At 35.5% G+C, this 13869-nt stretch overlaps 1 protein-coding gene across 1 annotated transcript; it reads left to right on the top strand.

The window, feature by feature from the left end:
• Window positions 1-1806: 1806 nt before the first annotated feature.
• IDH3A (isocitrate dehydrogenase 3 (NAD+) alpha) lies at window positions 1807-12405 on the top strand (the record flags this gene model as incomplete). The annotated part of the gene is made up of 10 exons (XM_009702842.1): window positions 1807-1869; window positions 3684-3767; window positions 5126-5240; window positions 5813-6000; window positions 6255-6388; window positions 7065-7167; window positions 7246-7310; window positions 9492-9576; window positions 10073-10225; window positions 12166-12405. Coding segments are annotated over 10 exons (1074 nt in total), but the record flags the coding sequence as incomplete, so codon positions are not given.
• Window positions 12406-13869: the final 1464 nt, after the last annotated feature.

The following is a 13869-nucleotide window of genomic DNA, read 5'->3' as shown; positions in this document are numbered from 1 at the left end:
TAATGGTGCGCGGCTTACAAACAGTAAAGGCTAAAAACGTCATTCCTGAAACGGCCTGCGATACCAGTCATTACAGAGTCTTGTGGGGAAAAAAATTAGTTACGGGGTTCTGCCTGCTTTCTGGCCCACTACCTGTCCTTTGGGATTTACTGGGTCCGAACGATTCTGAAACGCAGCCGTTATTCCTGGGGCTGTCGTGGAGACACTGCTGCTTTTCGCCTTGACTAAATGAAATTTCTTTTGCGCCTTTAAATAATAGCCTGTTGGAGGCTAAGTCATCGAGGAAGTCCCACTTCACGTATCTATAAAATATGGAAGAACTGTCAGGAGTTAATCATGACATACGATGTTAAGGTCAGAATGGATCAAGTTTCTTTAGCCTGATTCTCTGCTAGTGTTACAGAGGTTGAACTTAAGTATAATGTGCCAGGCCCATGATTTCTGGCAAGAGAGGCTGTTTTCTTCCCAGGGCTGCTCTGCAATGTGAATCCTGACTCTATATGCGGGAACTGTACTGTGAGAGACTTACGCTTGTCTAGGCAACTTCACGTTTTCATTTAATTGCTCCAGCTGCTGCCTCAAATATATGGCTTGCTATGGTAAACATTGCTTGCCTGTTGCAATGACCTTGTACATTTCATGTTGGGTTACAAATAAAAATAAATGCTAGCTTAAATTACTTCTACAGCATTCATTACAACATACATAAGAATTGGGTTGTTTCTAGTTGCTTCTATTAGTGCCACCATAGTTTGTCCATTTTGCCATACAGGTACGTTTAAGCATACATGTCAGTAAAGAGAACAGATAACAAATACAAATTGGACGGGAGAGGAATACAAATTGTTAGATACATTCCTGTCCAGCCTGATAGCTGCAGACAGACTACATGTGTGAGTATGGTAGAACTGAAGTAGTGTAAGTCTGTTTACACTTATAATTTTGTCTTCTGACTCTTAAGTCACAGAGGCATGAAAAATCCTAGAGTGCAGGGTAAGATTGGGAAACTGTGATTTTTCTGCAGTTAAGTATCGATACTGATATGATTGGGGATTTTGTCTGTGGTGCTCAGCTAGGCAAGAGCTCAAGCTGAGATATCATTCCAGTTTTGAAGCTTAATGCCAGTTCGGAATATTGAGATGTTAGAAAGTGTAATTTGTTGACTATGCAGTGTAGACTCGTTGCTATGGTGAACTTTGTCTTTAATGTGCATTTCAATTATGCTTTTTAAAAACCGTTAGGCTCGCAGAAGGCAACAGTACAAAACTTAGAGAGGTAAAAGGTGGAAGAACAAAATTCAGCACAGTTTGAATGGAAGAAGTGACACTAATGCCAAGTAGTTTTGCAAACATTACCTAAAATGTGTAAAGATACTGTCTACCCAGCTGTTAGTGAAAGTGTTTGATTTTTCACTTTCCATGACTCTTAATCCTTAGCATATCATCTACTTACTTAGAGTTACTGCAACCTTATTTCAAATGTGTACTATGTAAGGAGTCAGGTTATTGTGGAGTAACTTCCCCTCACCCCCAGGCAAGACAGGAGAGTATGGCGCACTGCAAAGCGCGGCTGTCCTGGGTTTACCTTGTGCTAAAAATACCCACGTGAGGTGTTAGTGCACAGACTGTTAGAGAGCAACTTGGCAAAGCGTTAGTTACTCTTGTTTCATTTGCATTTTTATACTCGTTTGAGATAGGAAATTTAAAGCAATATGATTTTAAAATGCAGATTTGCTGCAATATTGTTAACTTTTTAAAATCCCATTTGTGTAGTAAAATAGCATCTTTTTGTTTTATATTCTTGCAGGTTTCTCGATTGCTAGGTGCTTTCAAAAACCAAAAACAGGTGACCAGAAGTTTTGGTAGTGCTGTGAGTATAATAGTACCTTTTTTTTTTTAAAGAAGTTTCTCAAGAAAGGGGTGCAGAAGTAAAATAAAAGATTATTTTAATATTTTAATAAAAAAGTAAATACTTTTATAAGATTGCTGTTGTTATTTTTACATTCTCAAAAAATAAGGCCTAAAGAAGTGAACATATATGCTCTTAATGCCATGCTGGATTTATATTGGTTAATTACTGTCTTTGGCAATTGCATATTAAAGTGTAAGTGATAATACAAAAGGCTCTAGCAAAAGATGGAAGTGGCATAAGAACTTTTCACAAAATGTGGACATAAGCCAGTCTTCTGAAACTCATCTGGAAGTCGGCAAATATTGGCAAAGTAGAAGGATTGTTGAGAAGCTTCTCATTTTCTTGATTTAGCAGACTTTCCTCCAAGCACTAGATTTACTTTACTGCTGCTTTTAGAATACCTTGCATCTGAAGTTCTGCCTTTTCAAGGCCTTCTTTAAAGTATTTTAGACACTGATTCCTTGTAGATGTTTTACCTTCTTATGTGTATGTGTTTGAAATGCCCCCGGGCCTTTTATGTTTGGTGAAGGCAGCCTTGAAAACTGCTGAGGCAGAAGCAGGGCTCAGCACCATTGCATGCACCCTTCCGCTTATTTTAAAAAGGAATTGTGGCTTTTAATTATAAGTGATGTGTAACAGCTAGAAAAGAAACTGAAGGGTCACTCATATCTTATACAGTATAAAAAGATTTAGAAAGTGAGGCACCTCTGGTTCTGTTTATACCACATTACTGTTTCAGATGAACCATTCTCTGGCTCAGGTGGAGTCTTGCTGTTCTGTGAAGCAACAATGCGAGACAGCACAAAACTAATCTGGAGGCATTCCATCACTTATGTGCTTGCTCAATAGCAGGGTTCTTTTATCTGAAGCTCTGCTTCTTTTGTTGTGCACAGTGAATTTCTTTGGCTCAAATAATTAGTTAAAAAATCAGTCAACCTATATTGAAATTCTGAGTATTTTGTGTGGGGAAGGATGGAAACATATCTGGTGAGTTGATTCTAATTGGGATTTTGCAAATAATGCTGTATCTGAGTTGCCTTTTTTGTAGGTAATAATGAGCCCTTACAAAACCATGGGAAATCTTTAAATAAAACAAAAAGAGCTGGGGAACATATGATTACAATAGTGATCTTAATTTATTTTTTTGTTACCAAAGCAGAGTACTTTCTTCTCATTATTCAGTGAGCCTGGGCTGTGCAATTTATTTCATCTATTTGATGATGATAAAAGAAACAAGACTGAGAACATTATGGAAGGAAAATAACTTGGTATTGGTAAAAATGGGTCTGAGATTTTTAGGAAGTCACTTGAGAAGTTTAGACATGCGGGTTTTTTTAAGGTGAATGTAGCTTTTCATAAATTTAATCTTTTCTAGCATGTGTCAGTATTTGCAGTTAATAATATTGGAGACATATGGGTGCCAGAGCTGTAACTAGGTAATATTATCTCCTCCCCAAATTTCAAGAAGAAAGCATGCTGAGATCATTCATTTCAAGGAGTACTGAGCAGGAACCTGCCTTTCAGGTTAAACCTCTGTGTTTTGAAATAGGAATAGATAGTAGGCAGATTTTTAAACAATTCTCTCAAAACATCCCTTTGAAAGCAAGCTAATCGTTCTCACTTCTGTCCAGTACTGCTATAATTCGTAGTGAATATTTGGTAACCGAAACTTTCTTTTCTAGTAGTTAACTTGGTTTGTACAACACATAAAAATATTTTCTACGTAGAAAACAAGCATTCATTTGTTGTACTACTGATATTTCTTTATCTAGGTACAAACAGTAACTTTAATCCCAGGAGATGGCATAGGACCTGAGATTTCTGCTGCTGTCATGAAGATCTTTGATGCTGCCAAAGTAAGTCATATTTGTCTTGATGTAAGTGTTGTAAGTTTAACTACAACAGGTACTAACTAGGTGTATTAAAAATGTTTTCTCTTTGACTTCCAAAAAATCACGTTAAATTAAGCTGTTAAAACTTCTTGAGTCTGAAGCTTCAGCTAATAAAAAAATACGAGTTTGTGATATCAAGGCAGGGCTTGAAACTGTTAGCTGGCAGAGGAATAGAGAGTTAAGAGGAAATGCTGTGTTTAATTTTTGGAAATATAAACTGAATATATCATGTGAAATCATCTTGTTGATGTAGCAGTCCTGAGCAACTGGTAAGAGGATGTTCTTTCATTCATTGTGACTTCCAGTGCAGATGAAAGCATGTGTAAAAAGACTGGCTTATTCTTAGAAATCAAACTGCTGCACTGCCAAACACATTCCCTTAAGTGATACGAAAACTAACTATATCCAAGAACTGTTTTTCTACCTGCGGAACCTTGCCAGAATTTGTTGAGTTTCCTTGAAAGGAAATACAGCTCTCCAGGAAAGATGCCTGTTAAATTGTTCCACATTAGTAACAGCACCAAGGCATATTCCCTTTCTATTACAACTATCCAACTTAAATTTGGAAAAAGTGAAGTTCTCTTTAATTTTGTATGAAAACCTTATAATAATTTTGGTTGTTTCTGAGAAGTCAAGCAGGAGGTGTGGAGGAATAAAACCTAAGTTTGTATGTGAGTGCATGTTTGCAATACTTAATTGGATTAATTTGTTTTAAAGGGGATTCTCTAGCATGTTATGCTCAGATTGGTTCTGTTTGCTTATGAAAGCCCTTGTATCTTTTCCTTTGTGGTCCTTCCTGATGAAATGAATGGGTGGCAGCCTTTCTCCACTTAGATGATTCCTGTGGTGAATGCAAATTTGAAAAGCATTATGGAACATTTGCAGATTTTCCATTAGATAACAGATAGATATCTATGTTATGTACAGTCTTCCAGGCAGCATGGATGATGAGTTCTCAATGAATTCAGTTTTCAAATGTCTTGTCTCTTGTATACAAGGAAATCAACAGCTCTAAGAGCTTGAAAGAAATAGCATGTATATTGCAATTCTGAGGATTTCTGCGTATATGATGCCTAGGGAGGCATCGTGGTATTCAAGTTTATGACAATATGTTGCTCATACTATTTCATTTTCACTTAATTACATTTTAAAAAAATTGTCTATTTTCGAGTTCAGACATCTCATGCTTACTCTTGCTCACCAGAGAAAAATTGTTTAGGAAGTCCTGGACAAAATTCCTTATGCAGCTTTTTGTGAAAGGGAAGTTAAAACTTGAAGCAAAAGTCACGATATTTAAGTTAACATAGAGTAAATGTGTTTAGGCTCCTATTCAGTGGGAAGAAAGGAATGTTACAGCTATCCAAGGACCAGGAGGGAAGTGGATGATACCTCCAGATGCCAAAGAATCCATGGATAAAAACAAAATGGGATTAAAAGGTACTGTAGGCATCAATACAAAGATACTAAATACTGTTGGTTTTATCGTGAGTCTGATTTAAAGCCAAAGTCCTCCATCTGTAGCACAATAAAATGGCTTAATTATAGGGGACAGCCTGTCAGGTAGTCTTCTGTAATCTTAAACCAGTCCTTCATTTTAAAACCATAGCTTTCATAGATCTTCTAGGAAATATGTTAAAGGCGGGTATTACTACATACCAACCTTTGGACTCTATGCAGAATGCATTTCTAATGCAGTTGACTTACAATAGTATGTGATAACTATATTCCTAATGAATAGTATCTTTTTGATGTTGTTTTCAGTGAAAACCTTTTGTAAAAGCTCCTATTCCATGTAATGGTCACAGTTTGGCCTTTGAACAGCTGATGAATATCACTGTGTAGTACTCAATAGCAGAGAATTCCTGTAGCGTTTCAGCGTAAGGGTTAAATAGGAATTTGGAGATCCTCTGCAAGAGTAGACTTTAACCTAGAGTTTCAACTCTGAAGTTCATGGAAGGGTTTATCTTCTCATTCATTCTTGTATTATTTTTTTTTCTTTTTTTCTTCAGGGCCTTTAAAGACTCCAATTGCTGCAGGGCACCCATCAATGAATCTGCTTCTACGTAAAACCTTTGACCTTTATGCAAATGTACGACCCTGTGTCTCAATTGAAGGGTACAAAACCCCATATACAGATGTGAACATTGTCACAATTCGAGAGAACACAGAAGGCGAATACAGTGGAATTGAGCATGTGGTATGTTGCTGGAAGCGTTGCGTTTCTGGCAGGTTTTCTGTTTCATGAATGATAACTTTGCCCATCTCAGTGGCCTAGTACTAAGAAGTTGGGTGGTGTTTTTTAAGTTTGCTACCCATAAAAAAAGTTATTTTATTGTGAAATGCATTGTTGAGACTGCCTCACTCAGAATTCTACTTTGTTCCAAACATTCTAACTAGTGACTTGAAAAATGAGCTTACATTTTTACTATCAATGCAACTACTGTCTTTCAGATTGTTGAAGGTGTTGTGCAAAGTATCAAGCTGATCACAGAAGCAGCTAGCAAGCGTATTGCAGAATTTGCTTTTGAGTATGCCAGAAATAATCAGAGAAGCCATGTTACTGCTGTGCACAAGGCAAATATTATGTATGTTGACACTTCTTTTTGAGAACAACAACAAATAGTAATATGCATTTAATTATAAATAACTTTTAAAATCTTCCTCAAGTGTATAACTTCTGTTGATGCTACTGGGAGTAAGTAAAATGGGAAATAAGTAAAGTAAATGCCTCTTAAGTAATATGGGCAATACTAATGCAGTATTGATAGGGCTGTAATAATTATGTACTAATGTTTTTATTAGTAAGTTTGTAGTAATCCTGTGACTTTCCTTGCAAAGCTCTTATTTTAAAAATAGTCTTAAACTAGGAAAATTAATTTAAAAACTGAGGATGGAAATGTCTCTTACAGTTTCCAAACCACTTTGTACTGAACTGAGTCATAATATGTGTGATGTTCTGTGACACCATCTTTACAAACTCAGTAAGCCTTTAGTAAATGAATATGAGTAATTCTGAGAATTAATGTATGCCTGTTAAACTACTGATACAAAAATATTTTAGAGGAAATTTAAAGGGTGTAACTTCTCTGACTGTAATATATTTAAAATATTCTTTATATTTAACATAAGGGATAATTAGTCACAAACTAAGTTCCTGCACTCTAATATTTTTATTTAATCCTCTGTTGCAGGCAGTTTTCTTTATCTTCAGTATTGCTTGCTTACAATAACTGTAATATTCTCTTGCTTATTTAATTGCAGGAGAATGTCCGACGGGCTTTTCTTGAGAAAATGCAGGGAGGCAGCAGAAAACTGTAAAGATATTAAATTTAATGAAATGTATCTGGATACCGTGTGTCTGAATGTGAGTATTTATGTGTTTTAATTGTGGTTATTATTTAATTTAAATTCTTAACCTTAATGAAAATATACATCTTTCTAGATGGTTCAAGATCCATCACAATTTGATGTGCTTGTTATGCCAAACTTGTATGGTGACATCCTCAGGTATGGAGATTTTAATTTAAACTAACCCAACATGTAAAATACTGTTACTTTCCAGACAGTTATTCAGGTTATATACTAGCCAGATGGGTAACGATTGTATGCATCCAGAGTTTAAAACTTTTTAAATCAGACTTTAAATGGGAAGAAAGGATGGTATTCTTACACTTCAATTATTAATATATTGTTGGGAGGGGCTATATGATGAGAATGTGCTTCTTATTTTTTAAAAAAAAAAGTTTTTGCTTATGGAGGCTATGAATACTGTTCAGGTGGGGCAGAAGAGAAATTTCTCCAAATGTGTGAAAAGTTTAATGGCTTAAATTATAATAAAGAACACTTAGAAAGTTTTTCCCCAATATCTAACTAATCTCAAGCACTAAAATAGATAGTGTAAGATGACTGTGGGACCATGATGTTTACAGCAAGCTAGCTATACAGTTAAATGATTCTGCATAGTCACTGAAGAATGAAATGCGTGGCCTCTTAATATCCTGCCAGCTCTTTTATGTATTGTATTTTTTCCTTATCTTCAAATTAAATTTCATATTGAATAACAATACTAGAGGTACTAGATGTCTTGAAGGCAAAATCAATCAGCACACATTTTCCATTCTGTAAAATGGTTAGGGAGAGCGTAAATGCAACTAAATACTGCATGTAAAATTAAGTATCTTAATCTGAACTTTTTAAGTGTATAACATAACATTGCTTCTCCTTGCATCTCTAAGGAGAGATTGAGAAAATAGCTTGAATTGGAATTTGTTTAAAAGTTCAACAATGACTTAACATCTTAGAATCCATCTCCTGGTTTTGTACAGATAATAAATGTAAAGGTAACTTACGTATGAGGAGAAATGCTTGTTGAGCTTCTCTTAAAATTGCACTCTTTCTATGATAAGGCTGTCTGTCACCTCTAAGAAAAGTCAGACTCAAACTAATACTTCTTGCTTTAAGAATTGGTAGAGGAGTCCATAGGGCCCTCACAGCAGCTGTTACGCTGTTAATTAAAAGAGATCAAATCGGACAGGTCCCATCATCAGTACTATTTCAACTCATTTTACCTAGTTCAGTATCACCAATTTTAAAGTTATCATAGAAATTTTGTAAAGAATTTCATAGTTCTAAAAATTTTCAATAAATTCGCGTCTGTTATTGAAGAAGGGCACTTTTGTCACTGAGGAAAGTCTCACCCACAGTGTGTTTTTAAAGCGTGAACATAAAGCCAAACAGGTTTCTTGGACTGAATGGGTACAGAAGGAAATCTCTTACATTGAAGCATTAAATACCTAGAGTGACAAATGTAGACTGTATCCATTTTTTTCCTCAGACTCTATACAACTAAAGCTAATTAGTTTATTTTAGCTTAAACTTAAAATATTGTTTTGCAAGGTCATCCAAACTTTTCTGCTTGTTAATCCTTGATTAGTCGACTTGTAGGCAAGGAAACAGTATGCTTAACATCTGAGTTTTAAGAGCCTTGTTTATCAGTATGCTCAGCTTTGAGGGTACAGTGTGATGACTATAGGCACAGTTTGTTTGTCCTTCCCGTGTTAATTTTGGAGGTAACCAAATGCACATTGCTTATGTCTGATGATCTGCTAATGTCAGACTTGTGACTTACAGGCTGTTGGGTAGAGGGGGAAAGCTAGTCTGGTATCACTTGGAAAATGTTCCTTAAGCTACATACAGTAAACTTAAAAACTACTAGTAATTCATCTACCCGGGCAAGATTCTTCCATGTTTTTTAGAAGGACTTTACATATGAAAAGTAGTTCTGTTTCCTCTTCAGAGGAAATACTACTTCTGGATAGTTACAGGAAACTGTACATTACAATTTTTGCTAGTTTTTGAGACATTTACACGTATTCTGTGCTTTGAGTACCTTTTGTTGTGCCTGTGTTTTAATCAGCTTTATTCTAGTAATTGGAATTTCCTTTTAATTTTCCTTTATTAAATTGTCTCCTGCTAGCAGTTCTACAAATTTTCAAATGTTCCAATGGAGTACAAGTGGCTAACAGCATCTATTCTTTCCCAATATGGTTCTCAGACTGTGTAGGTATATAAAATAAGTTATTGTTACAATAAAATGAGAAACAAAAACATTTTAATACCTTGTGGAGAGGCAACTATATATAGAAAAACTTGGGGTTTTTTCTGTTTGGTGGTTGTTTTTTTTTTCAGTGACTTGTGTGCTGGACTGATTGGGGGTCTTGGAGTAACACCAAGTGGAAATATTGGTGCTAATGGAGTTGCGATTTTTGAATCAGTAAGTCTTCTTATGCAAGGTATAGTAGTAATAACTACTTTGTCTCAACTTGAAAATCTGAAACTTTTCCATGACATACAATGGGGCTGTCATTTAACTAAGTTCTCTGTAAAACTATTTTTTACTGTGAAGACGCTGAAGCTTTACCCAGAGAGAATAGTTTAACTATGTATTACATATAGCTTTTTTCATGTCCTTTCACTGACACTTTGTTTTCCCTCTTTTTCATAAGATAAATAGCCTCTGTGAAATAAAACTTGAGGGGCAGAACTGGGAGATATTAGGTGACCTAGTTCCCCCTTTCTGATGCCTTTGAACTGAATTGTTCTGGTTTTTCCTATCTCCTTTCCGGTAACCATATCACAGTGAAGTAAGTCCCAATTTAAATGCTTATGCATGAGGACTATCTTTCAGGTTGTTTGCATGCACTTGAATTGCCTAGGACATTTTCAGCAGCATATTGACATGTAACAGATAGGTTCACTTTTATTTCTAGGTTCATGGAACAGCACCAGACATTGCAGGAAAAGACCTGGCAAATCCAACTGCCCTTCTTCTGAGTGCCGTAATGATGTTGCGTCACATGGGACTACACAAACATGCCACAAAAATTGAGACAGCTTGCTTTGATACAATTAAAGATGGAAAGGTAATATGACGGTGTGCAAATAAATGCAGTGAATTAAAATCATATTCTATCACAGCAAAAATTAACTTAGAACACTAACACCAGAACAGTGAATGACCTGCTATGCTGGCGTGACGCATGAGCACTGACACTGTCCTTCTCTGACAGTAATTATATTATCTTTGGTGGTATTAAATCTGCCCAGCTCAGTAATAAGGACAGGCTGTAGCATTCCTTATGTCTCAGTAATGCGCATCTTACATTTCCACAGCTTTGTTAAATCTCAAAGCTAGAACTGGATGTCTTTTTCATGAAGGGGATTAGAGGTTTAAGTAGCTAGTGGTATTTCACTTGTGAAATTTATAATGTATACAAAGTATATATATTTAAATCTGGATCCTGAAGTGAAGGATGCTCATTTGCCTTTCACAGGCTTAATCGTCCACTTTGTTTATAGCACTTCAGTCCTAACTGTAGTACTTCTGGTCCTATTTTTTTCAGGTCAATTATTTTCTTTTTTCCTCCTAACTGCCTTCACTCCTTTTTGGACTACAAAAGAACAGGTTTTATCCAGTATTTACTTTTTCCCTTAAGATGATATGTGATTTCGCTTTGGCAGTAAGTGTCTGCAGATTCAAGACTCAAATGGGATATTCTGCAGGGGGCTTACGCTCTGAAACCTGACTTGAATTTGTGCTCTTAATGTTTTTGGTTCACTCATCTACTTTGACGTCCACCTTTTCAAAACATACCTGGAAAGATCCTGAAGATTGCAGTTAAAGAGGATTAGCAGTTAGTCATGCTGTTTCAGTTATCTTCCTCAGGAGCATAAGAAGCTGCTTTGTAATTAAAAGTAACAAGCATGCTTAAACTAAAAGCTGTCATAATTTCATAAGTGGTCTGTTTCCAGCTATCTTACTGTGTGTAGGAGCCAGTTAAAAAAAAAAAAAATCTAAAAAATCTAAACTTCAAAGTGAATAAAGAGGTGCTCCTGTAAAGTTCCCATTTACTGCTCTGGAAATGAAATCCTCCATCTTCAGGTCAGTAATTCTATGGAAGATAACATAGCGCAAGTTTTGCGATATGGCTACTTGTTTACTAGTTACTTACAATGTTATGATTATATGCTAACAATGGAGAGAATCTTTTTAAATTGAAAAAAGCATAATGCAGTTAAAATGACAAGATCCTAAAAAAGTAACCTTGATTGCCTCTCATGCTTGCTATTTCTCCCTTTCCTTCCTTCCCCCCAGCCATTTAATTAAGGTCTCTGTGTGTCATGTAAGGGGAAAACTAATGATTTTAAATTATCTCCTAGACTGCTTTAATCTAGCTAAGTTGGACAAGCACTGTTGCCCACTTTTTTTTTTATTTTACTATCTTCATGCTGCCAGACAGGAGTTGTACATGATGAAGTAGTTTCTTTTAACTCTGCTTTTTTCCATCTCTTAACTAAACTAAGCAAACTTAAAGAACTGTTAACATGCAGCATTAAGAGCTATGAGTGTTTTTCTGTGTGGGTTTCCTTTAAACAAAAACCCCAAACCCCTTACTGGATTATTCTCAATTAGTTGCCTTTGTATTGAGCCTTTGTATATGAATTTTACTTCCAAAGGACAAACTTCTTATTGAAAACTTAAATACTTAACAATTTAACACTTAACACTATTATGTGGCCAAGGGAATCTGGAGAGCTTTGGCCAAACACGCTTTCTTCCTGTAGTTAAATCATATTGAAATCTGGTAACATAATATTTGATATTCGTACTCAAGTTTTCAGTACCTGCTTCAGTCTGCATAGTGCTTACTGATGAAGGCTATATGGGATGTGGAAAACATCAAATGATGTATTCCTTCTCACCCCTATTTAGTATCCATATACAACAACATATAAAACCAACGTATAGAACTGTTCAGAGACATAAAACATGTTAGTAATACTATTTTTTTCTTTCTTTCAGGTCTTGACAAAAGACTTGGGAGGTAGCGCCAAGTGTTCGGAATTTACAGAGGAGATCTGCCGCAGAGTACGGGACACAGACTAAATTTTTCTCATGCTACTTGTAATAACTCCGAAAGGACACATCACACAAAATACATTATATGTAATCTGATATCCATATGCATATATTTTGCTTGTCTCTTAAGAGAGCAAACTTTTTACTTAGGGCCTCTCCATTAATAAATTTAGTCTAAATGGCTACAGATGATGCTTGTACCTGCTTTCAGTGGACTTTTCTAAGTGCTTTGTCTTATTTATTTTTTTTCTATCAGGTGAATATTTTTATGTAAGTGAATTCTTTTATTGCCACTGTAACTGTCTACCATGTTCCATTTCAACTAGAGGTTTTTACTTTCCACAAAGAAAAATTATGCAAATAAGCCAGTAACAGAATTAGTGAAATGTAAAAGCACCTTAATGGTTAAAACCTACTTTATTAATCTCACTGAAATTTAAAAGATAGGTTTTCAGCCTAACAATAGCACAAGATGACCTTCATAAACAGAAACGGGTATAAAATAACTTAAAATAGTAATTTCATGTTAAAAGCAATGAAAGAAACCACTTTAGATACCCTGGTGATTCATGAAATACAGCCTTGCCCTCCCAGGGCATGAATAAAGAAATACAAGATTCTTGAGATTTAATCTATTTGTGTGTTTTAAAAAAGCCCACAACCATTAACCAGCAAGGGGTGAGAATTAATGTCGAAGTAGAATTATTTTTCAAATCTATGTACCAAAATAATTCTTTTTTGAAAGTTTTCCTCTCTGAAGCACACTTTACAACAGAGTTCTAATGAGAGTAAATTATACAAAATTACTTCTGCCATATATTGTGAGGGGAAAGTATTAACTTTGTAAATTTATACTAAATATTTCATGACTTCTGCTAGAATGTTTTTTTGTGTTGTACTTTTATGCATAGTCTGTTCGGTGTGTCTTACTGTATTGACTAGTAATTTTATTCGAAAAACTGTGAATGTAAGAGACTAGGCCTAAATGGATTAAGACAGATTGAAGGTTTGGCTCTGGTGCTTATGTTCCAGAAATACATTTCATCCCTATTCAAGGGGATCTGAGACTTATTTTTTCCGTGCTTACTAAGCTTAATAGGCGCAAAAGCAACTCTCTTCCCTCCGTTTATCACATACAGATCATCATATGAGTCATTCTCATGTGTATGTCTTAAGGTATGCTTCCATTAGTACACCCTACAAGAAAAATTGTTTTTTAAAAACTCATGACTGTAGCACAGGAGTATCCCTACTGCCAGAACCAGGCTTCTTAAAGCTTAATTCTATTAATAGATATTACTCCACGTAGTTACTTTCTATTAAGACTGTTAAAGCTGGTTGTTTCAGAAGTAAAATCAATTTTGAGTAACAACTTCTAGTGTCACTCTGTAAAGTAAGCATCCCAGCTTTTTTTATACAGTCTAACAACATACTGGAGGAGGGACAATGAGCTTTACTCCTTGTGCACTCTGCTTTTGGTGAACAGAACGTTTCTTTGTGTTTTACAAGCTGCTGCTTCCTTGTTTCCTTTAGATTAACATGGTTAAAGAAATTCTGAAATACCATTGCGCACAAAATGGGGAAAAATAAACTTTTCAAAGTCCTATTGCTTGTTTTGTTTTTATAATCCTAGGTTGCTACCTTGTC

The sequence above is a fragment of the Cariama cristata genome, unplaced genomic scaffold (assembly GCF_000690535.1).
Source record: "Cariama cristata isolate BGI_N322 unplaced genomic scaffold, ASM69053v1 scaffold24510, whole genome shotgun sequence".
In the NCBI taxonomy this organism is placed as follows: domain Eukaryota; kingdom Metazoa; phylum Chordata; class Aves; order Cariamiformes; family Cariamidae; genus Cariama; species Cariama cristata.
This window is presented reverse-complemented; position numbering and strand designations above follow the sequence as displayed.